This window comes from Carcharhinus amblyrhynchos, unplaced genomic scaffold, assembly GCF_965287045.1.
Source record: "Carcharhinus amblyrhynchos unplaced genomic scaffold, sCarAmb.v2.hapA scaffold_37, whole genome shotgun sequence".
In the NCBI taxonomy this organism is placed as follows: domain Eukaryota; kingdom Metazoa; phylum Chordata; class Chondrichthyes; order Carcharhiniformes; family Carcharhinidae; genus Carcharhinus; species Carcharhinus amblyrhynchos.
In genome coordinates this window covers 10,402,014-10,429,918 of record NW_027649778.1, presented here as the reverse complement: position 1 = coordinate 10,429,918, position 27,905 = coordinate 10,402,014, and the positions used below count along the sequence as shown (strand labels likewise).

The 27,905-nt window shown below is 44.4% G+C and overlaps 1 protein-coding gene across 6 annotated transcripts; it reads right to left on the bottom strand.

Moving 5' to 3' along the window:
- Window positions 1–27,738, bottom strand: srsf7a (serine and arginine rich splicing factor 7a). Of its 6 annotated transcripts, XR_013889938.1 has the most exons (9): window positions 27,629–27,738; window positions 13,354–13,578; window positions 9,748–9,927; window positions 7,419–7,505; window positions 7,264–7,308; window positions 5,465–5,512; window positions 4,676–4,704; window positions 2,179–2,229; window positions 413–478 (listed from the first exon to the last, which is right to left on the bottom strand). XR_013889938.1 is itself a non-coding variant. In XM_080218140.1 (8 exons), the coding sequence occupies exons 2-7, from the start codon at window positions 13,566–13,568 to the stop codon at window positions 4,683–4,685; spliced, it is 597 nt and encodes a 198-aa protein (XP_080074266.1). In that variant the 5' UTR covers window positions 13,569–13,578; window positions 27,629–27,738; the 3' UTR covers window positions 1–478; window positions 4,676–4,682. The 6 variants fall into 6 exon arrangements, 5 of the variants coding, with proteins under 5 accessions (XP_080074266.1, XP_080074262.1, XP_080074264.1 ...); XM_080218140.1 differs by lacking the exon at window positions 2,179–2,229 and having other exon boundaries at window positions 1–478; XM_080218136.1 differs by lacking the exon at window positions 4,676–4,704 and having other exon boundaries at window positions 1–478.
- Between the last annotated feature and the right edge of the window lie 167 nt (window positions 27,739–27,905).

The window sequence follows — 27,905 nt, the reverse complement described above, 5'->3', positions numbered from 1 at the left end:
TTACATTTTAAGCCTTTTTTTATTGGGAACTGGGAGGGAAAACTGTAGAGACAAAATAGTTAACCGGTTTTGGAAGCTTTAGAAATTTGCAATTGTATAATTTTTATGACATTACCTGGCACGCTCTGCGACAAATTCACTGAAGCAGAATCTCTGTGCTTTGATAAACGTGTAAAATTTAATACAAAGAAACGCAAGCATTTTTACTGAACCCTGCCAGTTAATGAGAAAGCTCCATAGAACAAGCTGTACAGTTTGTTTCACAACATTCAATTAATAACATTTACTCGTGCTAAGTGAACAGTAGTAACACTCTTCTGTGGAATGCATGCATGTAAAAAGGCACTAAAACATCTAGGTTAGTTAAAATGTGGTCAGATGACGAGGGCCCCGCTGCTCTGCTATTCACAAGGTCTTCCCATTTCAATCATCTTCTCGAGGACTTGGGCTCTTCCGAGAACTTTCTGAAGGGGAACGACTGAGGGAGAAAGAGAGAGAGTCAGAAGAGTAGCACATAGACTCAAGCCCCTTTTGTGTTCAGCCCATTAAGGTAAAATTGTAGTGAACCAAAAAACTCTCAAAGAAACCAGAAGCTAATTTAAAATAGAATATAAGCTAGTATCCATCACATAGCCCTATCTGTCCGTTAAAGAGTAAACTGTGCACTGTGGAGCAGTGGTCACATGTTGGTTGGTGGACAATTTGGGTGTTTATGACAATCTCACAGCTTTCCCTGGCATTTACTGGCACCAGTTGGGCCTCATCTGGAGTACTGTGCCCAGTTCTAGGTAAACACAGTAAGAAGTCTCACAACACCAGGTTAAAATCCAACAGGTTTATTTGTAGCCAACGCCACTAGCTTTTGGAACTGGCTATACCTTCCTTAATGATGAGTTATTGAATTCAATTGTACAAGTAGCCAAGGTGGGACTTGAACTGTTGCCCATCCAGCACCATAGTCTCTAGGTTACCGTAACATCCTTGGGAAATTCTTACTTGACTTCTCAAGACCACCATTTGGACAAAGTGGCTACCCATAGTTCAGAGATCTCAGCTCAATCAGGAACTCGAAGATGGCTTTTCACTCTCGTCTCAGCTGGTTTTTCAGCCCGGGAACAAAAGTCTGGCAAAATAAATGCCACCTGACATCTATAGCTCCACAGATTTTGATAGGCATGATCTCTACTTCTGCCACCCCCATCCACCTCAAACAACCATCAACCAGATTGCTCCGTCCCTTGATTTTAAAAGCTTCAAGCCAGATCCTAACTAAGCTTCTGGGTCTTGTGAAATAAATAACCTCAACTCCTGGAGTCCATCCTTACAACTGAGTTAAGATGCCCATCCAATTTACGACTGCAATAATTTCACAAAATGTCCAGCCAGCACAAAGCCTGCTGCAATCCTGTCATTTCAATTACAGACTGTTACAGCTCCCTGGGCAATAAGCTCTCTCTCTCTCTACTGTAGGCACTTGATTTCAGTCTTCATATAAAAAGGACAGTGTACCTCAGGTGTAAAGCTGGATTTGAGCCCATCCATCTTTCACAAGGACAAAGGGCAAACACATTTGCTGCCATGTCATGTTTAATTACTGACAATACCCGGCTGATGGATTAGAACCAAAATGTTAAGCTCCTCTCTCAAATTGTCTTTTTAGCATCAAGAGAAAGTTAGGGAAAATACATTAGTGTTAATTGAGCTGGAGGTTAGTGTACAAGTAGCGGATGACACTGGAAAGATAGAATCACCAACATTGAACTGCAGATTAACTGAAGCAGTAGGGAGCTTTGTGCTTTCCATTCTCTCTAACCGCTACGTAAAGTTTTACTCAATCACTGTCACTCATACCCGATCACCCACCTTCAACCCTCACCTTATGGGCTTTCAACGCCCTCCCCACATCCAATTTAAATGCAAAGCTACTGGTTTAAGTCCCTTCATACTATTACCCCTCCCTATCCCAGTACATTGACTGCTTGTGTTGCATCTGTCCCCTCGCATCTACAGCTTGTTGGGTGGTTGCAGAGTGAAGACCCACAGGGCACAGTCCAGAATGGCACAGCTGGCTCGGCATTCATTTTTCTGATTTACACCTCAAATCCTTTTGGCTGAGTCCTAACTCAAAGGCATTGTACAGAACGCAACTTGTTGTTTCCCAGAGCAGAAGGGACTTACCTTTCCTGTTTAATGGAAAAAGACCTTGACCGAGACCGTGATCTTGAAGGGCTGAACACAAAGAGAAATTTTAGAGCAACCAGTGTCCAGCTCCCACCATATCCCAATTAAAGTGATAATTGCCCCAGACACGCCCCAACCCGGGCCCCCCTCACCACCCCGGACACGCCCCAACCCGGGCCCCTCGCCACCCCGGACACGCCCCAACCCGGGCCCCTCGCCACCCCGGACACGCCCCAACCCGGGCCCCCCTCACCACCCTGGACATGCCCCACCCTGGGCCCCTCACCGCCCAACTCCAGACCCCTTGCTGCCCCGGCCACACCCCATCCCAGACCCCTTGCTGCCCCAGCCACACCCCATCCCAGGCCCCTTGCTGCCCCGGCCACACCCCATCCCAGGCCCCTTGCTGCCCCGGCCACACCCCATCCCAGGCCCCTTGCTGCCCCGGCCACACCCCATCCCAGGCCCCTTGCTGCTCCGGACACACCTCAACACGGGCCCGCCCCAGGCTCCTCGCCACCCCAGATTCAGCCCAACTCAGGCCTCTCGCCGCCCCAGACATGCCCCATCCCGGACCCCTCACCACCCAACCCCAGGTCCCTTGCTGCCCTGGGCACACCCCATCCCGGGCCCCTTGCTGCTCTGGACACACTCCAACCCGGGCTCCTCGCTACTCTGGTATCACACCCCAACCCGGGCCCCCTTGCTGCTCCGGTATCACACCCCAGAGACCCTCGCCGCCCCGGACACACCCCAACTACAAACCGCACAGCTCTGGTCACACTGCAACCACTCAGGTTTTGAGCCAGGGTATTACAATGTCTGTAGTGATAAGCTGAATCTGGTCAGATTTTCTCTTCAAGCCATGAACCCTTCAGTTATCAAGAGGCCATGCACTGTCTGAACCAGGAACATGTGTTGTGTACAGTGATTTGCTGCATCCCTGACCCACAAATTATCATTCCCCCACCACATTCCCACTTTCTAATGTACAGTTGAACTAGAGTTTAAAAGTCAGGTGAACAGCCTGCAGTGTATCCATTACTCATTAATAGTTGCTAGTCATGTTGCGCAACTTATTTAAACAGGAAGAGTACACAATCCCTGCCACTTTACCCATGATGGCAAATGGTGGGTGCAGAGCGACCCGTAATACAGACAGCCTCCAACATCTCCAGTTTAGGGAAGGATTAACACTCCTGATCACTATCCAGTGAGCCCGACAAGCAGACAGACTCAGCTATTCTACCCTAGCCACACAGTTGACAAAGCACAGGGCCGCCCCATCAGTCTCTGCAGGTAAATGTTCAAGTACAGGTCAGGATGTTTAGGAAAGGGAGCAAAGAAGACATATACTTCAGCATACTATGCATGCAATCATGGATTACACAAGAGCAAATTTACCAATTTGCCACTTAAGACACTCACCAAGAAGTCAATCAAGATATCTCCTGTTAAAATCAATTTTAAGACAATATCGGCAGAAAAGCTGCATTGTAAAGTACGCCTCAGGCATTTTAAAGGAGATGCCTAGATTTTTGAGGCGCTAACTTGCTGCTCCTGGCTGCTTATGTGTCACTAGAGGTTCAGTTATGAAGCAACACATTTGTGCAGCAAGGTACTGCCTGATACATGTCACTAAGCTCCCCTAGCTCAATGCTGTTGGGCACCCTTGGATCATTGGGAGGTTTCAACAATTCGCATAACTCCTTTAATGCAGTAAAACACCCCAAGGCACTTCACAAAAGCGGTTATCAAACAAAACTCAACACTGAGTTACACAAAAGTAAAAATAGGATAGATGGTCAAAAGATAATGTGTATTAAGAGGAGAAGAGGGGCAGAGTTGCAGAATGTACAGCGAGACCATTTCAGGGCTCAGGGTCCAGGCAGGCAAAAGGCACAGGAGCCAATGGTGAAGCAACTAAAACAGAGGATGTTCAAGAGGCTAGAACAGGAGGAGTGCAAAGACCTTGCAAATTTGTATAGCTGGAGGTGGTTACAGAGCTTTTAAAGAGTGAGGCCCCAAAAACTAGGATGGACATTTTAAAACTGATGGTTTGTTGGACTGGGAGGCAGTGTAGGTCAGCACATACAGGCTGATAGACAACCAGGACTTGGATGAGTCAGGATAAGGGCGACAGAGCTGTGGATGGGCTGAAGTTCACATATTATTGAAGGAGGCCAGCCAGGAGAGCACTGGAACAGTCAAACAGAGAGAACAGGGCATGAAAGAGAATTTCAGCAGCGTGAGCTGAGGCTGGGTTGGAGTCTGGTGATGTTATGGAGATAGAAATAGGTACTCGGTATTGGTGGGACATGTAGGTGGTCGACAGCTCATCTTGGGGCCCCCCTCCCCCTCGTGATTTCCTTCTTGCCTGCCATCACACAATCCCCGCCAGAAGTGACAGGATCAGGCTCGGACGCAATGCCCCCTGCAGTCAAATAGTCTATCAACATAAAGACAAGACTCTCAAAAATAAAGTGTTACTTACGCATTCATCAGGCATCAAGTGGTAAGAGCCTTTGGAGAGATGGGGATAAAGTTGGTGTGGGAAAAAAATTCTAATCATTTGTGCCCTTAAAAATCTACTTTTGACCAAACATTTAGTCACCCCGACACCGTTCTTTGGGTTAGTGGTGAATTTTTGTCTGATTGCACTGCTTTGGAGTGCCTTGGTTCGATGTTAAAGGTGCTATTGGTTGCTGTTAAATGACTATGCATTTCTGGATAATTACATCTACCTGGCAAAGCTACTTGGGGCCTTAATGAAAAAATGCTTCTAGCCAATTGTTTCCCCTCCTTTTGATGTTGCTTGCACCATCCCAGTACCTGGCCCTACTGAGCATTGATCATCTGGGCCTTAAATGCTGACGGGCCAGAGGGATTCACAGCTGAGCGGATTCTGGTCTCTAACATGCACACACGGGTGGAGTTCTATCAGGAGAGACTGGATAATGATCAGGAGATACAAATCTTCCCCCCCACCAACCCAGGAACGCAAAGGTTAAATGAAGGACCCACACCACAGCAATCTTGATTAAGATTGCCTAACTCAGCACAGACCAGATAATGAACCACAAGCTTGCTTGTGCTGACGTGCATGGCCCATTTACTCACTGACCCAAGAGCCCCCAGAGAGAAAGTTTACTCTCTTCCACACAGTCCCTCTTCTTTCAAGAAAATGGCCATTTTCATCTCCCCTTTCACAGTAATTTGCAGAAAACTTTTCCAACATTTCTGAGCTGCTGTTTACTCTGAGCAGAAACAAAATTCCACCTACCTCCTTCGAATTGGAGATCTGGACTTGGACCTCATTGGAGTGAGGGATCTGCAGAGAGAAATTTTGCAATTTAAACCCCATTACATTCTAATCATTTTACTGTCATTTCATTTTATACTCCAGTAACCTTAATATTTTCACAGTAACTTCATTGGTATTAATGTAAGCCTACTTGTGACACTAGTAAATAAACTTAAAACTTAAACTATGCTGAACTGTTTCTGTCCATGCAATCTAACAACAAATCGCAATATATCATAGAATCCCTAGAGAACAACAGGACACCGTTCAGCCCATCAAGTCTGCATTGGCTCTCTGACAAGAGCACCTTACCCAGGCCCTGTAAACCCATGCATTTATCCCACCAATTCCCCTAACCTACACATCTGGGGACACTAAGGGACAATTTACCATGGCTAATCAATCTAACCTGCGCATTTTCGGGCTTTAGGAGGAAACCCACACAGACACAGAGAGAATGTGCAAACTCCACACTGACAGAATCACCCAAGGCTGGAATTGAACTTGGATCCCTGGTACTGGGAGGCAGCACAGCTAGCCACTATGCCACCACACAAGGCCATCATTAATTACTTTAATCTTGGGTCATACCAACAGCATGACTCAATATGAAGCTATTGGGCCAAAAAGGCCACCTGGTCCAACTAGTTCACTAACATCCTCACTTTGTACTTTATCTAACTCTTTCTGCTTATTCTTCTGTTCTTTTCTTCTTCAGGGAATTCCCCAGCTTCTCCCTAACAGCATCTATGCTCTTTGCCTCAACTATACCAATCCGATCCTGTCACACTAACTAGCAGTCAAGAATAAAAGAATCTTAAGGATCACAAGAGGCTCTTAACAGTTAAAGTCTATCCTCTGTCTTATCGTGGATCAAGCCCAACTGCCCACCATATCCGTTCATTCTTCTTTTTACAGATGTATCAAACCACCTCGCCCTCATTTATACTGATGGCTACAATGCCCTTCCTTGGTAAATTTCTTTTAGCATTCCAACTAACTTTTCTGTTTATGCTCAAGCTTTTTTCTAAAAATGATAAAGCTTGCAACCCCTGGTATTTTCACACTCAAAGTCCTAGCCCAATTAGGCATGTTTGATTATCACATTAGATGAGCCCCATCACATCTGGTCATGGATTTCAGAGAGAAAACTAGAGTGCAAGCACCAGAGAGCTCAAAATCTCCTCGTGGGAACTAAGCAAGCCCCACCATTCAATTAGATCCAGATTACCTTCACCTCAACTCCACCAACTTGCTTTTGCTTGATACCCCATAATATCACCAACTAACAATCTAGCAACCTCAGTTTTGAAATTTTCAATTCATTGAATCACCATAGAATCCCTAGAGTAGGAGGCCATTTGGCCAATTGAGTCTGCACCAACTCTCTGACAGGGTGTCTTAACCAGGCCCTTTACCTCACCCTATCCTCGTAACCCCACAGATTTATCATGGCTGATCCACCTAACCTACACATTCTGGAACATTAAAGGGACAATTTAGCATTGGCCAATCCACTTAACTTTCACATCTTTGGACTGTGGGAGGAAACCCATGCAGAACGGGGAAAATGTGCAAACTCCACACAGTTACCTGAGGCCAGAATTGAACCCGGGTCCCTAGGGCTGCAAGGCAGCAGCGCTAACCACTGCTCCACCCCAAATTCAAAAGCATTTTGGAGGAAACATTTCCACCAGCTTTGTGTGAGGAAGCACTTCCTGATGTCAATCCTGAACAGCCTGGCTCTCAATAATTTAAGATTGCTGATTGCCACTCACCGACTTCTCTTCTTAGAATACGATGGAGACCGGGACCGGGATCGGCTGCAATGGGAAAACAGAAATCATTTCCAGAACACCCAAGGCGAAAGAAAGGAAAAGTCTTTTCTGTCTTAAGAAAGCTCAGACTCTGAAGTCAGGTTCAGTTCACTCACCGATCGCGGCTGCGACTTCGCGATCTGGTGTAACGACGCCCCCTTGATCTGGATCTCGAACGGGAACGAGACCTAGACCGTGATCGACTAAAACAGAAGAGAATATAATGAGCTCAGGCAGTGCCAGGGCACCTGTGACAGCTAGCCACGCTGCACAAAGTGTCAAAAAAAATTATTAAAACGGTTACTTTTAAAAAGTTAAACGTGGATTCATATAGCCAATTTATTGAAGCGTTAAAAAGTCACATTAAAATTAAATACTTTTTTATAAAAAAAGGCTTGTAAAATTAAAAACTACTCCTGATAAGAAATTAACCTTTACAGAACAGATTAGCCGTCTCTGCCCCCAGAGAGATCTAGAAGATCTAGAAGACGCAGGTTGGTCTAATTATGTTCATTTCTCGTTGTGTCTAGCAGATCTTCCAAACACAGAAAGCCCAAATCAGGATACATGTGGTGCTTGATTGTGGAATATTTGAGGGGAGTTTGGACTAGGACGGACTAAGTTGGACGCTCCTCTAGCAAACCGGAGAGCCTGATTAGTTGGCTTGATGGGCGTACTTTAGCGTTACATCTTTTAAACTGGCCAATTTTCTGTATCACAAAGACCGTAGACTGAATTTTTTTAAGGCAGGACGAAGCAGAACCTCAGGTAGAGGTATATGCGCACAACAGAAGATCTGAACCCGCAGTGGCCAATGTTTGCTAGAAGGCCCGGTTGCCATGAGGGTCAGAAGATCATTAATCATGGCGACAGACTCAAATGCAGCAACCTGAAAGGTTGGATCAGGTGAATCGTTAGCCAAAGAATTATCACACCAGAAACATTGTTAACAGCCCTTGAAAAACACAGCAAAACTGGTGGTTAGGGATGAACAATAACAGGATTTGAATTGTGTGACTGAAAACAAATCACATCAACATTTTAGATCTATAAAATTGCCCCCCCACCCCACTTCTGAAGGCCCATTAGGCACTAAGGGTCAGAGATTAGAGGATCCCGTATTCAATTTCCAGTTGCACCGAGTTATTAGCTGAGGCTGCCATTAAATCGGCCTCAATGCCACTTGATCGATGGGACCGGAAGGCAAGGAGTGTGTTAAGGGAGGACTTTTGCTGGAAAATGCAGGAAGCAAAGCCAAGCCAGTTGACTCTTACACCCTCCACCAGGTAGGGACCAGTTAAACTCTCAGATTAAGAATAGCCAATTGTCCAAGCCATTAGAGAGAGCCCCACACCAGGAGAACCACACAAGTGGATGAGTTAAAAATGGTTTCTCCATCTGGCAATTTGCCACAAGAGAAGCAGAGGGTTAGAGGCTATAGTCAATGTGGGCGCTGGGCAAGTATTAAAAATAATTATTGTTCCATCCCTACCACCAAACAATTAATATATTCCCCAAATCTAGAGCTATCAGTAAGCTGCCTGGACCTGTCCTCACTATCACACTGGCCTAAATGTACACCTCACTAATTGCTGACTTTCAATCCCTTTCATAGCAGGTGAAATCTGTTCATTTGGACAGACTAGGCATGACCGTCTCCAGAATCAAACTGGTCCTGCCTGGATGTCCCAATTAACAGGGTTCAACTGCAGAGTACAGGTACAATGCATAGCAAAAGCTTATATACAGATAATTTTTTTAAAAGAGCAAAACATTTAAACATGTACATATTATAGCGTTTAAACAGAAGATAGGTCAGACATTTAACGTACACTTGCAAATTAAAACAGATTAAAAAACATCTAAATTTCTAAAAGCTAAAACATAACATTCTGGATACCTCAATTACCAAATTCAGTTACCTACAGCCTAGAAAAATTCAATAGAGCAACCTAAAACGTTGCACTGGTTTTTCTTTTGGTGGGAGAAGGAAGTGGGATGCAAAGGCAATGTTATCTTCTAAAGCTGTAGGTAATGGGACTGCCTGAATGCTACTCTGTGCTAGTACAGAATGAAGTTGAGCTTTACCAGTCACAGTGAGGCTGTTAGACCAGGAGTTTCAGTGCTTTGGATTCAAAGCCAAGTTTGAACAAATAATATTGTGCAAATTGAACCAGAGAGAGGGACAGTCAAGAAAAACCTTGTGTTGCCATCTCCTAATGAAACATTAGTGCCAGAGCGACACTGAGCTGGTAAAATTTATACAACCTAACTTGCTGCTCCCCCTACAATTTTTATACAGCATTTCTCCCATTTTTCTCCCCCAAGATTTTTCAAGGGCCAGTTACATAAATAGCAGTTTCTTCCCAAGACTCATGCTTATCCCGCTGACCGGACGACACTGATATCCCCCGTTTTCCAATCAGCGTGGCCTCGGCAGCTTACCTGATGCCGCGCCTTCTCTTGCTGTAACGGTAGCAATCGTAGGCGTAGTGGCCACGCTCGCCGCACTGATAGCAGCGGTCATTGGGGTCAAACTGGCGGCGAGCAGGGGGACGGCCATAGCGCGATTTGCGTGACATCCCATTAGACAGCTCAACTCGCACCCTCGATCCACACAGAACCCTGGAGAGAAAAAGAGTGAGGTATTAATGTTTCTAAAGAGAGAGGAGGCAACAGTGACTCTCAACATAGGCAGCTGCACATTCACTTCAAATGCTTAACCCCCGTGGTGAATTAGTCAGTTGTAGAGTGCAGAAAAGGCCCATTGAGTCTGCACTGACAATATTGACCACTTAAAGCACACTAATCCCATTTTCCTGCACTTGTCCCACATCTCTAAATGTTATGATATTTCAAGTGTTCATCCAAAGTTTTTTTTGAAGGTTGAAAGGTTTCTGGCCTCCACTATCTTCCCAGGCAGTGCACTCCAAATTTCCACCACCTTCAGTGAAAAAAATTATTTCTTCAATCCCCTGCCCCTTACCCCAAAGCTATGTTCCCTCGTGATTGACCTCTCAACCAAAGGGAACAGCTGCTCCCTACTCACTCTGTCCATACCCCTCAACCTGTACACTTCAATCCCGTCCCGCCGTCAGCCTTCTCGGCACTAAAGAAAATAATCCAAGCCTATCCAGTCTCTCCTTATAGCTCAAATGCTCCATCCCAGACAGCATCCTGGGGAACTTCCTCTGTGCCGTCACATCCTTCCTATAGTGAGGTGATCAGAACTGTGTACACTACTACAGTTGTGACCTAACCAACGCTCTATACAACTCCAACATGGCCTCCTTGCTCTTATACTCTATACCCGGACATAAATTAAAGAAAGCATTTGTAACCATCTAGCTGCATTCAGCACTAAGTCACCCTGATCTCCAATAATTTAAGCAACAAACACCAAATGCCGGAATTGCACAATAGCTCTGTCAAGCTTTGAAAGAGATTGGGATTCAAATTTCTGACAAAGTGCCTCTAACTCAAACACTAGCCATCTTTGAAGAAGAGTATTTCCTCTGAATATTTCCAGTACTTGTTTTATTTTAACCCGAATATATTTTTCCAGAACAAGCACACTTAATAAAAATGATTTTACACACTAATAGGAAGGACAGGAAAGTGGAGCAATGTCAGATTAGCCATGATCCTACTGAATGGCAGAGCTGGCTCAAGGAGCTGAATGGCCTGCTCCTATTTCTTACAGCCTTATGTTAGCAAAAGTCCACTGGAATCAAATCATGACTGAGTTTAGCACAAGGCCAATAATCACTCTAGCCCATGTGAACCAGGTTATTCAATGAATAGGCCTCAAGACAAACGCAATGCAAAATCCCACAGGTATTACCAGGTGAGGTAGGAAAAGAAGTATAGCTGATTTTGCCGTCCTTAACACAGGATAGCGAAAACACTCATTTCCCTCCAGCCACAGCGAAAATAGCACAGGCTTGGAGGGAAACATAGAATCAAAATATTATGGAGTAGGAGGCGGCCATTTGGTCCATCATGTTTGTGCCAGCCAAGAAGAAGTAATCCAGTCAAATCCTCCTTTACAGCTCTTGGGTCCACACACCTGTAAGTTATAGCACTTTCACACGCATATCTTCTCAGGCAATGTGTTCTGGATCCCCATCTTCTGGGTGAAACAATTTTTCAATTACTCTTCTGCCAATTACTTTAAACCCATGCATCGGGTTATTGACCTCTAATCCCACCCAGCCTATTTAGGGGCTGTACAATTTTATACACCTCAATTAAATCTACACTCAGTCTCCTTTTGTTCCAAATAACACACACCAAACCTGACCAATTAGATTTTACAGCAAAACTTCTTCATTCCTGGCAATAAATTTCATAAATTCCCATTGTAAATTCTCCAGAACAATCACATCCTGCTCAGAAAACCTATACACTCTATACTAGTTGTAACTTAACTCAGATTTTACACAGATTTTCTACAGATTTAGCATAATCTCCTTGCTTTTATATTCTAGGCCTTAGGCCACATAAGTATCCACATGCCTTAACCACCTTATCTGTCTGTACTGTTGCCTTCAAGGATTTGCGAGCATTCATTCCGAGATTTTTCCATCATTCTACACTTCTCAATAAGCTATCTTCTTTACACACTCCCTTACCTTGTTCTTCCCTCATCAAATGCATTATCTCACACTTGCCCACATTTGAGTTTCACTTGCCCCTTTTCTGCCCACCTGACAGGTTCACTGATACCTTCCTATTCTCTTGGAAAGAGAAGGCTGAGGCGTGATCTAATAAAGGTCGAGATCTGTGAAGGGACGATGCAGAAGGTATCCACACTTGTAGGCAAAATCAAAACCGGGGACAAAGCGAGGGGATTAAGGGTTATGGGGAGAGGGCAGGAATGTGGAACTGAGCCACGACAGATCAGCCATGATCTTATTGAATGGCAGGGCAGGCTCGAAGGGCTAGATGGCCTACTCCTGCTCCTATTTCTTATGTTCTTAAGTCACCAATAAATCCAATAGTGAATTTAGGTAAAACCTCCTTATTCAGGGAGTGGTTAGAACATGGAACTCTACCACAATGATTGAGGCAAAACAGCTCAGATTTATTTAAGCAAAATTAGATAAACACAAGGGCAAAGGGAAAGCGTGAAGAGGTGGTTTGTGTGGAGCACAAAACTGGCATGGACCAGTTAGGCCACAAAATGCAAGTATTTTAATGGGGTGAAAGGTTATGGGAGAAGGCGGGAAAACGGGGATGGGGAGCATATGATCAAATGGTAGAGCAGACTCGATGGGCCGAATGGCCTAATTCTGCTCCTATATCTTATGGACGTGTATACTGTACATTCTAAGAAAGATGAGGGGATGATATAAAATAGGCACAAGTGAGCAGCCAGATGGCAGCAATGTGCACGAGCACCAAGCAGAGCAACAGCTTCGGAGAGGTGATTGTAACTTCAGGACACAGCAGGGAGTGGCGGATTTGCTCTAAGGTGATCAGGTTTACGTCACTGAAATTTGGCGCTGTCCTTCCCCACTGATGTTCCTGCCAGTTGCCATGTGATGCCAGGTCGCCGTATACTCAGCAAGACGCCATGCCATCTAACAGATCAGGTGATGGCAGTGGCTTGTCAGTCGGGCAGCCATTTCAAAGGACAGTCCACCCCTTGGCCAAGCAGCCAGGGGGACAATTCCCAAACAATCTTCAAGTTGAGAGAGGGTGCATATACTGTGGCTACCGCTGATTTTAGTCAGTCAGTGTCAGAGAAGGTACTGAAATCTCCACCTCTGTCCTGTTGATTAGTTGCAATATTTTCTATAGCTTTTCAATATCCTCAGTAATTTGCATTGTAAGATGCTAGAAAATTTACCAAAAGACCAGGTAATGAAATGATGGAAAGAAAATAACAAAACAAAACTAGGGCTGGGATCTGGGATTGTTGTGATTGTTTATTTATGAATGAAGGTAATTTACCTTTCAAACTCAAGACATCAGGGAACCTGACTGAGGATTTCTAATGAAATGAAATATTGTTCCCCTTTTTGGGAGTGTTTCCTAGATACTCACTTGCCATCCATCCCACGCACAGCATCCTCTGCATCTCTTGGGTCTTCAAATTCCACAAAAGCAAAGCCTGGGGGGTTCCGTGCAACCCACACATTCCTCAAAGGGCCATAGTAGCTGAAAGCTCGTTCCAGCTCTCCTTTAGCAGCTCCTGTTCCCAAATCACCGACGTAGACCTTACAGTCTGAAGCTCTGGAGCTTCTGGAGTAATACGACATTCTTCAGCCCCTTGAAAAGGCAAAAAAAATCAATTCTAACAGAAGCAATCACTTTCTTCCCTTAAATAATCATTGACCACTTTCGATGTTTCAAACTATATCTGGAGTTCAATCATTTACCTACAACATCGAGGGCCGAAGGGCCTGTACAGTTCTGCCGAGCTGTGTCTGAACCCACGATCAAGCTACCTCACTCCCTATCATTCTGGTGAGCTCCATGTGCCATGTCCAATAACCGCTTGAAAGTTCCTAAAGTGTCCGACTCCACTACCACAGCAGGTAGTCCATTTCACACCCCACCCATTCTCTGAGTTAGGAACCTACCTCGGACATCCCTCCTATATCTCCCACCATGAGCCTTATCGTTATGCTCCCAAATTTCACACACTTGAAATGCTTTAGTTCCAGGTTTCTATAATAGCTATGGCTTTTAGAGCACTTCAACACCACCATTTTCAAACACTGTTAATTGTGACCAGATTTCACACAGCTCCAACTCCACTGGAGAAACGTTTAACTGAGAGACTTACCACAACAGTGCGGCATAAAACACCTCACTAGCAACTAATATTTGCAAACTTTGAGAGCTTTATGTCTTTGCACAGCTACACTATATTCATTTGGGGGATGGATATGGATGTCACTGGCTAGGCCAGCATTTGTTGCCCTTCCCTGAACTACCCTTGTGAGGCTGGTAGTGATCCACCTTCTTGGTTACTGTCTGTGTGGGCTTTGCGTGTTCTCCCCATGTCTGCGTGGGTTCCCTGTGGGAGCTCCAGTGTCCTCCAGTCCAAAAGAAATGCTGGTGAGGCACATCGGCTGTGCTAATTTCTCCCTCAGTGTACCTGAAAAGGTGCCGGAGTGTGGCGTCTAAGGGATTTTCACAGTAATTTCATTGCAGTGTTAATGTAAGCCTACTTGTGACAACACCAAATAAAGAAACTAAACTAACATGCTTGGAGCTTTGTTCGGACATCTGCTGGCGCCGAAGCAGGTTGTACAGCAGGAACACTAGCAGTGCAGCACTCCAAACATATCTGACAGGTCAGAACTTTTATACAGACACATAACTGGTTTTCCTCTCCCAACATATGTTCTAGAAGGAACAGTTATTATTTTGTTTAATACCACCGTACTTATGGAGTAAGCAAAATCCAGCAATGTCTCCCTTCCATCATTCAAGTGGCCTCCCATTTCACACTTACACAATCACACCAGAATTTCCGATTCTCTAAAGTAATGCAAAGCCGGACCAATATGGCAGCATACAATGTGCTGATGCAGTATTATATGGTGTGGCTCAGTGGCTAGCATTGCTGATTGATTCCTAGCTTGGGTCACTATCTGTGCAGAGTCTGCAAGTTCTCAGTGTGTCTGTGTGGCTTTCTTCTAGGTGCTCCGGTTTCCTCCCACAGTCAGAAAAGACAAGCTGTTAGGTGGATTGGTCATGCTGAATTCTCCTTCAGTGTACCCGAACAAGTACTGGAGTGTGGCGACTAACTTTACTGCACTGTTAATATAGTGGAATATGCTTGGAATGTAGTGTTCAATTCTGGTCACCAAGTACAGAAAAGATTTACCAGGATGTTGCTTGGTATGGAGGGCATTAGCTACGAGGAGAGGTTGGAGAAACTTGGTTTGTTCTCACTGGAACGATGGGGGTTGAGGGCATGGACAGGATGGATAGTCAGAACCTTTTTCCCAGGGTGGAAGAGTCAATTACTAGGGGGCACAGGTTTAAGCTGCGACAGGCAAGGTTTAAAGATGTACTTTTTTTTTAAAAGAAAAGAGGGCGGTGGTGCCTGGAACTCATTGCCGGGGGCGGTAGCGCAAGTGGTTATGCTAGTGACTTTTAAGGGGTGTCTTGACAAATACATGACTGGGATGGGAATAGAGGGATATCGTCCCAGGAAGGGTAGCGGCTTTTAGTTAAGTCAGGCAGCATGGTCGGTGCAGGCTTGGAGGGCTGAAGGGCTTGTTCCTGTGTTGTAATTTTCTTTGTTCTATTGCAAGCCCACTTGTGCCACTAATAAATAAATTTAACTAAAACAATTGTTGACCTTGCAAAAGAGAGTAGAAACTCAAAATTAATTCAGAAAAATATTTTCCGATACATGACAAACTCTTAAATATGAATTATGTCTTCCAGTTGTGGAACAGATTTGGTTCTCTGCAATCTCTTTTAGGGAGCAGGTGGGTATTTTTTTTTAAAAAGCCATTTCAACTTTGCTGTTTTCTAAAAAAATTACACAATTTCTCATGCTCCCCATCTCATGAGGACCAATCTTTGTCAAGGACAACTCAAGGCCACAATGTGCAGCTGATCATGAGGCTGGCACACCTAAGCTGCATAGGCGCTGCAGGGACACAGAATGAGAAATTGACTGTGCCTTAAATTTTAAAACAAGATGGCTTCTGAATATATTTTTAGTGCGGCTGATTAACCCGCGAGCAGCCAGTTCATATTTGATTGCCTTTTCCTGGATTAATACAGAATAGGCAACTCAGTGCCTCTCTGCAGATATGGGGTGAAGAAGGGACCTGCGACATTGAACTGCTCGAGGCATTCTGGAAAAACATTTTCCCTTCAGTCACCAGGTGTTTTGGCAACAAAAGCTCCTCACAAATGGAGACAGTGCAGCAAACAAACAAGAACTTGTTTCAAGATCATGCATTTTCAGTTGCAAGCACACCTACGCTTAATTTCTAGGTCAACTGCTCTCAAATTAAGAGACATACGTGTGGAAAAGTGCTTCATAAACTGTATTGGTTGGTTGTCTTGAAAGTTTAAACGCATGAACCAAAACCAACCAGCTTTTCGGACAAAACATAAGCCCTTTGAAAATCTCCATAAGAACAAGAGGTAGCCATTTATAGAACCTTAGAATCTCTACAGTGCAGCAAGATGCCGCTTGGCCCATTAGGCCTGCACTGACAACAATCCCATCCAGACCCTATCCCCATAACCCCATGTATTTACTCTGCTAACTTCCCAGATGCTAAGGGGCAATTTAGCATGGCCAATCAACTGAACCCGCACATCTCTGGACTGTGGGAGGAAACCCATACAGAAACAGGGAGAACATGCAAACTCCAAACAGTCACCCAAGCAAGGAATTGAACCCAGGTCCCTGGCGCAGTGAAGCAGCAATGCTAACAACTGTGCCACCTTGCCGTTAAAGTCAATGCCAATCAATTAGATCACGAATGAACTGTATCTCAACTCTATTCAACTCTATCAATTAAATCAATCTCAATTTCAAAATTTTCAATCATCCAGCCTTCAGTCCAACATAAGCATATCTTTGTGCTAAAAGTAAGAGTACATGCACTACCTGATGGATAAGGATGGCTATAAGAAGCAATTTTCTCAACCTACAACGCATAGAGTCACAGCTGAGATGATAGATTTGTACAAGAAAGCTCATGCTATTAGAGAAAATCCTGTTCACGCAAAGAAGCCCAAAAGAGAAGCCAAGCAACAGAGATGCAACTTTCCCAAGATATCAGCACGATGGCACAGTGGTTAGTACTGCTGCCTCACAGTGCCAGGGGCCCGGGTTCAATTCCAACTGTGGGTCACTGTGTGTGGAGTTTGCACATTCTTTCCATGTCTGCGTGGGGTTCCTCCAGGTGTTCCAGCTTCCTCCCACAGTCTGAAAGACATGGTTAGGTGGATTGGTCGTGCTAAATTGCTGACTGGGTCAGGGAGATTAGCAGGACAAATATGTGGAGTTACAGGTGATAGATAGGGCTTGGGCGGGATTGTTGTTGTTGCAGTATCGATGTGCTGAATGGTCTCCTTCTGTACTGCCGTTGGAACACAAAGGATCGTACTGCTCAAAAGGAGGCCAGCTTTCTCAGACACAGAATGGGGACAGTTTAAACTTTGATCTGGTGATTCATTTAAATTGTAAAAACAGAAAGAAAAACAGCTTTATGGCTACTAAATGCAAAGAAGTGCTTCTGGACATCACCTAGGTCAAAACCTAGGTCACATTTTAAGATCACTGCTCCCTTCTTGTCTAAACACCCACTCCACCAGGGAAAAGATATTTATACATGCCTCAAAACCTTTTAATCAGCTTACATGTCAGTTGCATCACTCAGTGCACACAAGGAGAGATTAAAGCACCATGGACATTGCAAGGGAGCAAAGATAGAGACCGTCACAGCTTGTGAGCGAAGATAAAGGAGATTTACTTGTTTTATAAGTGCAAGAGACCATCTCCTGACCATACAGAGACCTGTGTCAACTAACAACTGCAATACACTCAGTAATCACACAACACACTTAATAACCAGCAACAAAAGCTGCACCTGAAGTGCACCAATCCCTCAGGGTTTCAGAGAACAAAACAGAGTGCTGCAAGCCCTCAAGGCTGATCAGGAATTATATGACAATCCTGCATACAAAATTACAGTAAGACAATAAATGGCACAGGGTAGTCAGAAAATGTTACACATTAACCTTTGAAAAGTTCTACTATCCCACCACACAGAGATGATGCCTTATGCATCACAACACACACACTCCCTAATCAGAAGCAGACAATTGAATCTAGCCAAGGCATCACATTGTGTCATATAATTCGGGGTCAACGTACAAGGTGATATCTTCTCCTTTGCAAAAGCAGACCCACCTTTTGTTTCAGGTAAGACAGTCAGCTGGTGTTCACAACACAGGCAAGCAGTTTCATTATTCTCTGACAAAGAGTCTCCCAACTTCCATTTCTTAAAATTGGAACAGACCATTCAGCCCAGCTAATCGAGACTGGTGCCCCATGTAAGCTTACACCCTGCCTATTTTATCTCATTCCATGCAGATATCCTTTTATTTCTTTCTGCTTTTTATGCAGCTTCTCATAAAAATGCACCTAAGCCTCAGCCACTCTCTGTGATGACAAGTTTCATGCTCAAATCATTCTCAAAGTTTCTCCAGAAGTCCTGATTGTATTTATTATTGGCCATTTTAAATTTACAGCCTGTAGCTGTGGACTCCCATCCCCAAGCAGAACCATCCATTTTACTGCCACATTTGCAATTTTAAAAGCTTCTACTTTGCCACCTCTCAGCCTTCTTTCTCTAAGGAAAGGAACATTAGCCTGTTCAGTCTTCCCTAGTAGTCACAACTCAATCCTGATGATCACTCTTACAAAGTTACTTACACCTTCTCCACTTCCTTTATGTCCTTAATTAACATGGAGATCAGAACTGTACCTAGAGTTATTTAACCGAGGTCTATACAAGTTCAACATACCCTCTGCTTTTAAAATTCGATTTCTCCAAGAATGAGCCCCAATGCTTTTTTTTTGCAAAAAATGGTTTTGTTAACCTGTGCTGCTATGCATCTGAAGTTCAGCCCTTGCAAAACTTGTAAACATGACCCTTGGTCCTCACTAACCTATCCAATTTTTTTTATTCATTCATGGGACATGGACGGCACTAGCTGGCCAGCATTTATTGCCCTTCCCAGTTGCCCTTGAGCAGGTGGTGGTGAGCTGCCTTCTTGAATTGCTGCAGCCCATGTGCTGTGGGTTGACCCACAATGCCATTAGGGAGGGAATTCCAGGATTTTGACCCAGAGAAGGAATGGCCGATATATTTCCAAGTCAGGATAGTGAGTGACTTGGGAGTGTACTTTCAGGTGGTGTTCCCATGCACCTGCTGCCCTTGTCCTTCTAGATGGAAATGGTCATGGGTTTGGAAGGTGGTAAGGATCTTTGGTGAATTGCTGCAGTGCATTTTGTAGATAGTACACACTGCTGCTACTGAGCGTTGGTGATGGAGGGAATAAATGTTTGTGGATGTGGTGCCAAAGCTAGCTGCTTAATCCTGGATGGTGTCGAGCTTCTTGAGTGTTGCTGGAGCTGCATCCACCCAGGCAAGTGATGAGTATTCCATCACACTCCTGACTTGTGCCTTGTAGGTGGTGAACAGGCTTTGGGGAGTCAGGAGATGAGTTACTCATTGCAGCATTCTCTTATAGCTCTTATAGCTACTGTGTTTGTGGTGAGATAAATGGAAATAATTTGTCCACATGAACAAATTAACATGTTATTATTCATTGCTATGTTCAAACTGCAGTCAAATCATCCTATAGTCACACACTTCCTTCTAGTGCACACACCCTGTTCTACTAATGATGAAATACTGTGAAGCTGGAAATCTGATGTAGAGAAACGTTTGAGGTCATTGACCATATGCCTGAACTTTTCTCTCCATGGATGCTGCCTGATTGGTTGAGTTTTTTCTGTCTAGATCTCAGCTCTTTTCTAGATCTGCTTTGTATTTTAAAGTAGCAATTCTTTTTATTTGTAGGACATGGGCGTCACTGGCTGGTCAGCATTTAATGCCCATCTCTAGTTGCCTGAGGGCAGTTGCAAGTCAACCACACTGCTGTGGCTCTGGAGTCACATGTAGGCCAGACTGGGTAAAAACGGCAGATTTCTTTCCCTAAAGGACATTAATGAAACAGATTGCTTTTTCCGACAATGGTTTCATGATCATCAGTAGATTCTTAATTCCAGGTACCTTTGATTCAATTCAAATTTCACCATTTGCCGTGCTGGGATTCGAACCCAGGCCCCCAGAACGTTAGTTGAGTTTCTGGATTAATAGTCTAGTGATAATACCACTAGGCCACCGCCTCCCATCCAAAGCATGTTAGTGAACACGAGGGTTTTTTTCCCAAAAATGACAACTGTTTCTTTTCATCATTAGACTTAATTGAACGTGATCCTCCTTTGCAAAGCCTCAGTGTTCCACCACAGCAGGGGGCCAACACTGGATGCAGATGCTGCCTTACATTAAAGGTTTGCATTTTTATTCTTTGATTCAATAACTTATAACGAGACCCCACAGGCTTCTTATAAACCTGTTCCAGCCAGGCTGAGACACAAAAATACAAAGGGAAAAACCTAGCCTTCAAAATCACACTTACTTTGTATATACATAAACCTGGAGAACTTTCCTTCTGGCAGTGTTGTGTACACAAGTAGCCATATGAAAATGCAAACAGATATAGCTGCTGGGTTACACTGACTTTCTTGATTTTCTCAATTCCACTCTGGCTCCCTTCAGCAATAATTCTGCAGCTTCCTCACCTCTGCCTTGAATGCACTTGCTCCCAGCAAAAGTCCTCACTCTTATAAAAAGGCCGTGGCCCAACATTACACCCTTATGTCTAGGATGCATACCTGAACATTGATATCATCCTAGACCAGACTTAGGGGCCAGTAATTTTTGCAGGTAGACAAAGTTTGAGATCCAAGGTGCTTACTAAGAGAATAAACTCACATGATTCCAACATTTTTGAGCAAACAAAATCAACTTTACTATACAAAGTTAGAAAAGTAAAACCATTTACAATTTTATCATGTTCTCTAACATTTAGAATTAACAAGGAACATGTGAATTATCAGGAAAACTGTGGCTGAATGCATTACACTGCATAATAAAACAGCAAAAGCAAAACAGATCCCACTGACTGCTCTTTTAATCTATTAGTATTATGAGTAGGCTTATGCTACATCAACTACAATGAAAATCCCCATGTCGCCACACTCCAGCGCCTGTTCAGGTACACTGAAGGAGAATTTAGCTTGGCCAATGCATCTAACCTGCATGTCTTTCAGACTGTGGGAGGAAACCCATGCAGAGAAAGTGCAGACTCCACACAGACGGTGATCCAAGCTGGGAACTGAACACAGGCCCCCCGCACTGTGAGGCAGCAGTGCTAAACACTATGCCACCCTCAGCAATACACACATCAGCATTCGTCGAGCTACACAATCTTATCAAAATTCTCCTCTCACGAGAAATTGCAAGCTCCTTAGTCTTCCTTATGAAGACTAGCCTTTGGAATTAATTCTCTCCAAAAGACTCAGATTGCTCCAGTGGTGGTTGACCTTGCAGGTCTTCAATCTGGTTTCCTGATATTTCATTCTGTGGATTCCCAAGGCTGCACTCCAGCACCTAATAGGCAGAACTTCAGTTCTTCGGCCGTGCTGAGCAGAACAATTCTGTCCACTGCTTGTAGCAAGAAAACAACAACTTTATGCTGCCTCCTCACTCTCCAGAGCTTCTATCAAACCCTCAACACTCAAAGCCCGTCAACCCCAGCATTTTTACTGCTTAGTGTCTCTTTCTTTGCTCCTTTTCCTGGAGTTCCTACTAATATCTCTTCCCCCACTTCTCTGTCACTCTGGCTTCCCTCTCTGCGTTCCCTGTCCTGGGACTCTTCTCTGGTATTGCATGCCAAAAAAAGTTGGGTCTCAAGAATGGATTTCTGCACCTTTTCTCTTCTCATTGGGTTCCAGTTCAAAGAAATTGCATACACTGTACTGTGCACATGCAGCCCACTCCCAATTTATGCCTGTGCAGAAATCCCAGAGTACACTGGGATTTGTAATTCCTGGCCTCTGCCCCAGAATCAAGTCAGTCAGGCACATACATAACACTTAATGGATTTAATTATTCATCACTGGAAGCGACTGGGCTGCATCTGTGACCAAAACTACGCAGTATTCCACAAGAATTACAGCAAGCCTAGGCCGTTCGGCCCCTTGAGCCTGCTCTGCCATTTGAAAAGATCTTGGTTAATTGGAGTTGCGCCCTCATCTCCACTTCCTTTGTCTGCTGTCCACAACCTTTGACTTTCTTGTCGATTAAAAATCCATCCAACTCAGCCTTTAACAAATTCAATGACCCAATGGTTATTGTTTGGTCCAAATAGCAAAAAAAAACCCCTTTAGTTTCTTTCCAATTTCTCACCCCCTCTCCAAACTTATTCCTGAAACTCTCAGTCTCTGCTGACCACCCAACATTGCTTCCTGGCCCACTAGGTTAACTCATTTTGTAAACGATTCATTCTGCCAGATACTATCCCCCCCCATTTTGTAAATGGTTCTCTCTCTCCTCAGATACTATCCCTCTGTATTTCAAATGTGCAGTGATCACTCCCTGAAAAGTGCACCATTTAATCACTGTTGCACACTAAGCACCCCACCTTCATTTCCTTTCCAAATCTCTGAACAATTTATCACTTTCAAATCCGTGCCCCACTTTTCTTGCAACTTCATGTTTGGGTTTGCCCAATCAAGATTTGTACCCTGCCACAGTGCTGACATGGCTCCAATCAAAACCATAAATGACATTGAGGATGGCTGGTAGATTAGCCATCCTCAATCTCTCTGCAGCTTTTGTTATGACCGACCTCACAATCCTCCTTCTATAACTCTTTGTTGTCCAAGGGCAGCCATTGTTGCATGTCCCCTTTGTCTCTTCAATTGTAGGCAGAGAGTCTCCTGTAACGGTTAACCTGCCCACCCTTGTGACTCTGGAGTCCTCCCTAGTGTTTAATTCCTCAGCCCCCAGCTATTTCACTCTCGTACTATCTCATGCAAAAACAATCATAAAAACATAGAATCGTAGAACCCCTACAGTACAGAAAGAGGCCATTCAGCCCATTGAGTCTGCAGTGACCACCATGCCACCCAGGCCCTACCCCCATATCTATTTACCCTCTAACCTACGCACTAAGGGCAATTTTAGCGTGGCTGATCAACCCAACCTGCACGTATTTGGACTGTGGGAGGAAACTGGAGCACCTGGAGGAAACTCACGCAGACACAAGGAGAATGTGCAAACTCCACACAGACAGTGTCCCAAGCTGGGAATAGAACCCAGTGCTAACCACTGTGCTACCATGCCAACTATCTGATGACATAATGCCAGGCTGGCAGAGTTTCTCTACAAATTATCCCATGTTATTTTGAGTCAGAAAGAAATGCTACTCACCATTAGACAAAACAGAAAAGTGGGAAAGGAAGGCAAGCAGACAGCTACAAGAGAAAGAGAAATGATTGTAGGACCACACAATGGCGCAGCATGCTTTAAACCTACAATCTTAACTGGGGCAAGAGTCAAATGGCTGATGAGTCCTTCACAACCAAGGGAGATGTATTCTAAACTTGGATCCTCAAACATTTATACTTTTGCTCCATAATCCTGACAAAAAAGGCTCTCACCAATAACAGAAAACAAGTGCAGAACGTAGCCACATGTCATCCATTTATCTGTTCAGCCTGAATCCAGTGTGATGTACAGTAAATAGGGAGTTCAACTTGTTAGCTGTTTCTTCCACCAAGAATTACTGGAATTTTAGTGCTATATGGTGTCACATAGCAACAGAGTGAAACAGACACCACAAAGCATGTCAAAGTGATTAGAACCTGAGCTTGCTTATTCAGCACTCCGTATTCTAAAATGGAAGCATGGCCAGAAAGTATGAAGCCAAAGCAGCTTGTGCCAAAACCCATGTATGTCACTCAAGCTCTGTAGCTGACAGGATCGCAAACAACCCACAATAATCAACATAGCCACAGCTTAAATCACAACGTATCGTAGCTGGTTACTGACAATCCCGAAAAACGCTCACCCAGAGAAACTCACTAAGATTGATGGATCCAGTTTATACAGAACAGGAACAAATAGCAATGGTTCATGCCAATGACGCTCACTTGTGACAGCCAGAAACAGGTCACAATAGATGTTGTACCAAGCCTTCAGGCTCGACAGTTTATTTTATTTCACCTTCCTCACTTTTCCATTCCTGGTAAAACAGATATTAACCAGGGTAGCAAAGGTCTGGAATCCCTCCAGCATTCTGTATTAGTAATATTCTTACATCAGGAGCCAGAAGATTGAGACTTCAAGCCTCACTTCAGAGACTTGACTACAAAATCATGGCTGGCACACCACTCCCATATCGAGCAGAGAATTTTCTTGGCGAATACTTTTCCTTCGATCAACATTGCTAAAACAGTGTATTGTCATCATCAAACTGCTTGCTTGTTGGAACTTGCTATGCACAAATTAATTGCCACATTTTCTAATTACTGCATCAGCTACACTTCAAAACTACTTTGACTGTAAAACACATCCAGCTGTCATGAAGTTGTGAAAAAGACCACCTAAACGCATGCCTTTCTTTTCAGCATCACACAAAATGGCAAATGTAACCTTGCTATTTAAAAAAGGGAGGGGAAAACAGGAACTCCCAGATCAGTTAGCCATTAGTAGGGAAAAGTATAAAGGATGTGACACTTACAAAATATTGACCAGATTAGACAAAGTCAACATGAATTTATGAAAGGGAAATCATATTTGACAAACCTACTCAGGTTTCTTTGGGGACATAAAAGTAGAACATAAGGGTAAATTAGTGGATAGAGTGTATCTTGTTTCTGAAAGCCTTAGATAAAGTCCCAGAAAAGAGGCTAGCCTGCAAAATTAAGGTACATGAGATTGGGTGCAATAAATTTGCACTGATTGAGAAACGTTAGCGGACGGGAAATAGAATTGGAATAAATGGATCATTTTTGGAGTGGCAGGGGTACCACAGGGATCAGTGCTTGGACCCTAGCTATTCACAATATACGCTGGGCAGCACGGTAGCACAGTGGTTAGCACTGCTGCTTCACAGCTCCAGGGACCTAGGCGCAATTCCCAGCTTGGGTCAGTGTGTGTGGAGTTTGCACATTCTCCTTATGTCTGCGTGGGCTTCCTCCAGGTGCTCTGGTTTGCCCCCACAGTCCAAAGATGTGCAGGTTAGGTTGACTGGTATGCTAAAATTGCCCTGATCTTTCGGGTCAAAGGTCAGAGGGATTAGTGGGTAAATATGTAGGGATATGGGGGTACGGTCTGGGTGGGATTGTGGTCAGTGCAGACTCGATGGGCCAAACAGCCTTTTTCTGTGCTGTAGGGTTTCTATGTTGCTATCAATGTTTGGATGAGGGAACCAAGAGTGACATGAAATTTGGTGGGAGTGAGTGGTGGTGAGGGTGTTATGAGGTTTCACATGATTCACCTCAGATACTATCCCCCCCGCCCCCCCACCATTTTGTAAACGTTTCATTCTCCTCAGATACTATCCCTTTGATTTAGGCAAGTTGAGCGAGCAGGCAAACACATGGCAAATGCAGTATAACACATAAATGTGAAGTTATCCACTTTGGAAGGAGAAATAGAATGGCAAGGATATCAAACAGCGAGATTGGAAAATGTTGATGCACAGGGGCCTAGGTGTCCTTGTACACCAGCCACTGAAAACAAGCATGCAGGTGCAACAAGCAATTAGAAAGACAAATGGTTATCTTGGCTTTGATTGCAAGGGCACTTGAGAGGATGAGAAGGATTTCTTCCTGCAGCTGTACAGATCCTTGGTGAAACCACACCTCCAGGAATGTGTGCAGTTTTGGTCTCCTTATCCAACAAAGGATTATACTTGCCAGTGTGCAGCGAAGGTTCATCAACTGATTATAGAATTGTTGTACAGGGCGAGATTGGGTCAATAGGGTCTGTATTCACTGGAGTTTAGAAGAACAAGGAAGGAATCTCATTGAAACGTATAAAACTCTGATAGGGCTGACCAGGATGAGGGTGGGCTAGAACAAGGGGTCTCAGGATATGGATGGGTAGGCCATTTAGGACAGAGAGGAGGAGAAATTTCCTAACTCAGAGGCCTGTGGAATTCTCTACCACAGAAAGCTGTCGAGGCCAAGTCTCTGAAGATATTTAAGAAAGAAATATATAAAATTCTAGACTCTGAAGGTGGTAAGGGATATGATCAGCTACGATCACATCAAATGGCAGAGCAGACCAAATGCCCTATTCCTACTTTCTCTTTCTAAAAGCCTCTTACTTGTGCACAAGCTTCTGCACGATATCAGCATATTATTTGACCACGGGAGCACTTGAGCCAAATGCAGTTCTAACATCCACATATTTGTTTTCCAGCAACAATTATTGGCTTAGTGTCAGGAGCACAATTGATCTCTCTCCTTCCCCAGGACTATGCCTCTGTCTTGGTTTAACTGGTGTTCTGGGCTGTGTTTGGGCCATTACTAGGTATTAAACTGGAGATTCTGTATTGCTCAGTTAATCAACTTACTGAGGAATCTGAGCATTTTATTTTAATGTGAACACATCTTGAGTACCAGGATGCAAATAGCCTCATGATACAACCCAAATTCCAAAAGTACTACCTAACTAAACTTTGCTGGTGCTTTAAGAGCTACTTAACCAAACTTTGCTGGAGAAAAACAGACAGTGAAATTGGTGTAAACAACCAGTTGGATTGAAATATTCCTTCTGTAAAAGTCAAAAGAACACGCCAACAAAAAGAGAAAATGCTGGAAAATCTCAGTAGGTCTGACAGTTGTGGAGAGAGTAGAGCCAACGTTTCGCGTCTGGATGACCCGACCCTCATCCACCCATCCCTCATTAAAGCAATGAGCAGACTATGTATTAGGCTCAATCCACGTTGGCCGTTGTCATCAAAGCAGTGGTAGAATTCCTACAGAAGGCCTCAACATTCCCAGAAAATGAAGGATTAATAAATGTGGAAGACACACTCCTGCAACTCGTATAGTGCAGATACCAGGGAACGAGGGGCTCAGGTTACCTTCAATATTGGCACAAGTACCGGAAGTTAATTGGAATACCCATTTAAAAAAGGGAGGGAAGAGAATATGCTGATAATATTTGAGACAAGTTGCTTTCTTGTGTGTCATGTAACCAGTTCAAAACATAAATAAATGCATCACTTATAAGGTCAGGGGTTGCCTCAGTACAGGGAGTTGAGGATTTAGAGCCACAAGTACGCTTTCTCTACCCATTGACTGATTGAATACCAGGTCTCAGCAGCGACACCGGGGATATAAAAAAAACCCCGACTCCCAAATCTGGTTTTCCCCAGTCAATCTGACCAGTCACAGGTTCACCAATACCACCTTCTCCTCCCCAACTAGGCGGCTGTGGGCCTTAGGCATGAACCTCCAGCCGGCTACTGCCGCTCTCTTGCTCGGCCGCCTCATCACGCGAGCCCGCAATAACAAAGGCTTGCGGCCTACTCCACGCGGCTGGGGCAAAGCCTGGACCAAGGCACACAAGGAAGCGGGGATTCGCTCGTGTCCCGGGCGGGGGGCCTTGCCTTACCGTTTAAAAAACCCCGCTCCCCCACCTCAACGGGTTTCACCCCGGTTATTCCCTTTTACCGTTCTCTTTCCCTCCGTCCCGCTCTCAAGCACCTGCGGAACTCCGCGCCTGCGCAGCTCCCAAAGGCCGGGAAGCACTACGCATGCGCAGTTAGGTAGCGGGGAATCGGTCGGGAGCATGCGCAGTTAAGTGCGTGGTGGGGCAAGGGGGCGCCAGCTAGCACCACAAGCAGTTAGCTTTCGGAGGGGCATCGGTTGAGAACATGCGCGCTTAGGTAGCGGGGATTCAGTTAGCAGCATGCGCAGTTAGATATCAGGAGGTGGAGTTAGTTAGGAG

Excerpts from the sequence above, each read along its gene's own strand:
- srsf7a (XM_080218136.1), bottom strand. The coding sequence starts at position 13,568 with ATGTCGTATTACTCCAGAAGCTCCAGAGCTTCAGACTGTAAGGTCTAC. Across the intron at positions 7,506-9,747 it reads AAGAGAAGGCGCGGCATCAG|TCGATCACGGTCTAGGTCTC; the intron begins GTAAGCTGCCGA and ends CTTCTGTTTTAG. Across the intron at positions 5,513-7,263 it reads TATTCTAAGAAGAGAAGTCG|ATCCCTCACTCCAATGAGGT; the intron begins GTGAGTGGCAAT and ends TTCTCTCTGCAG.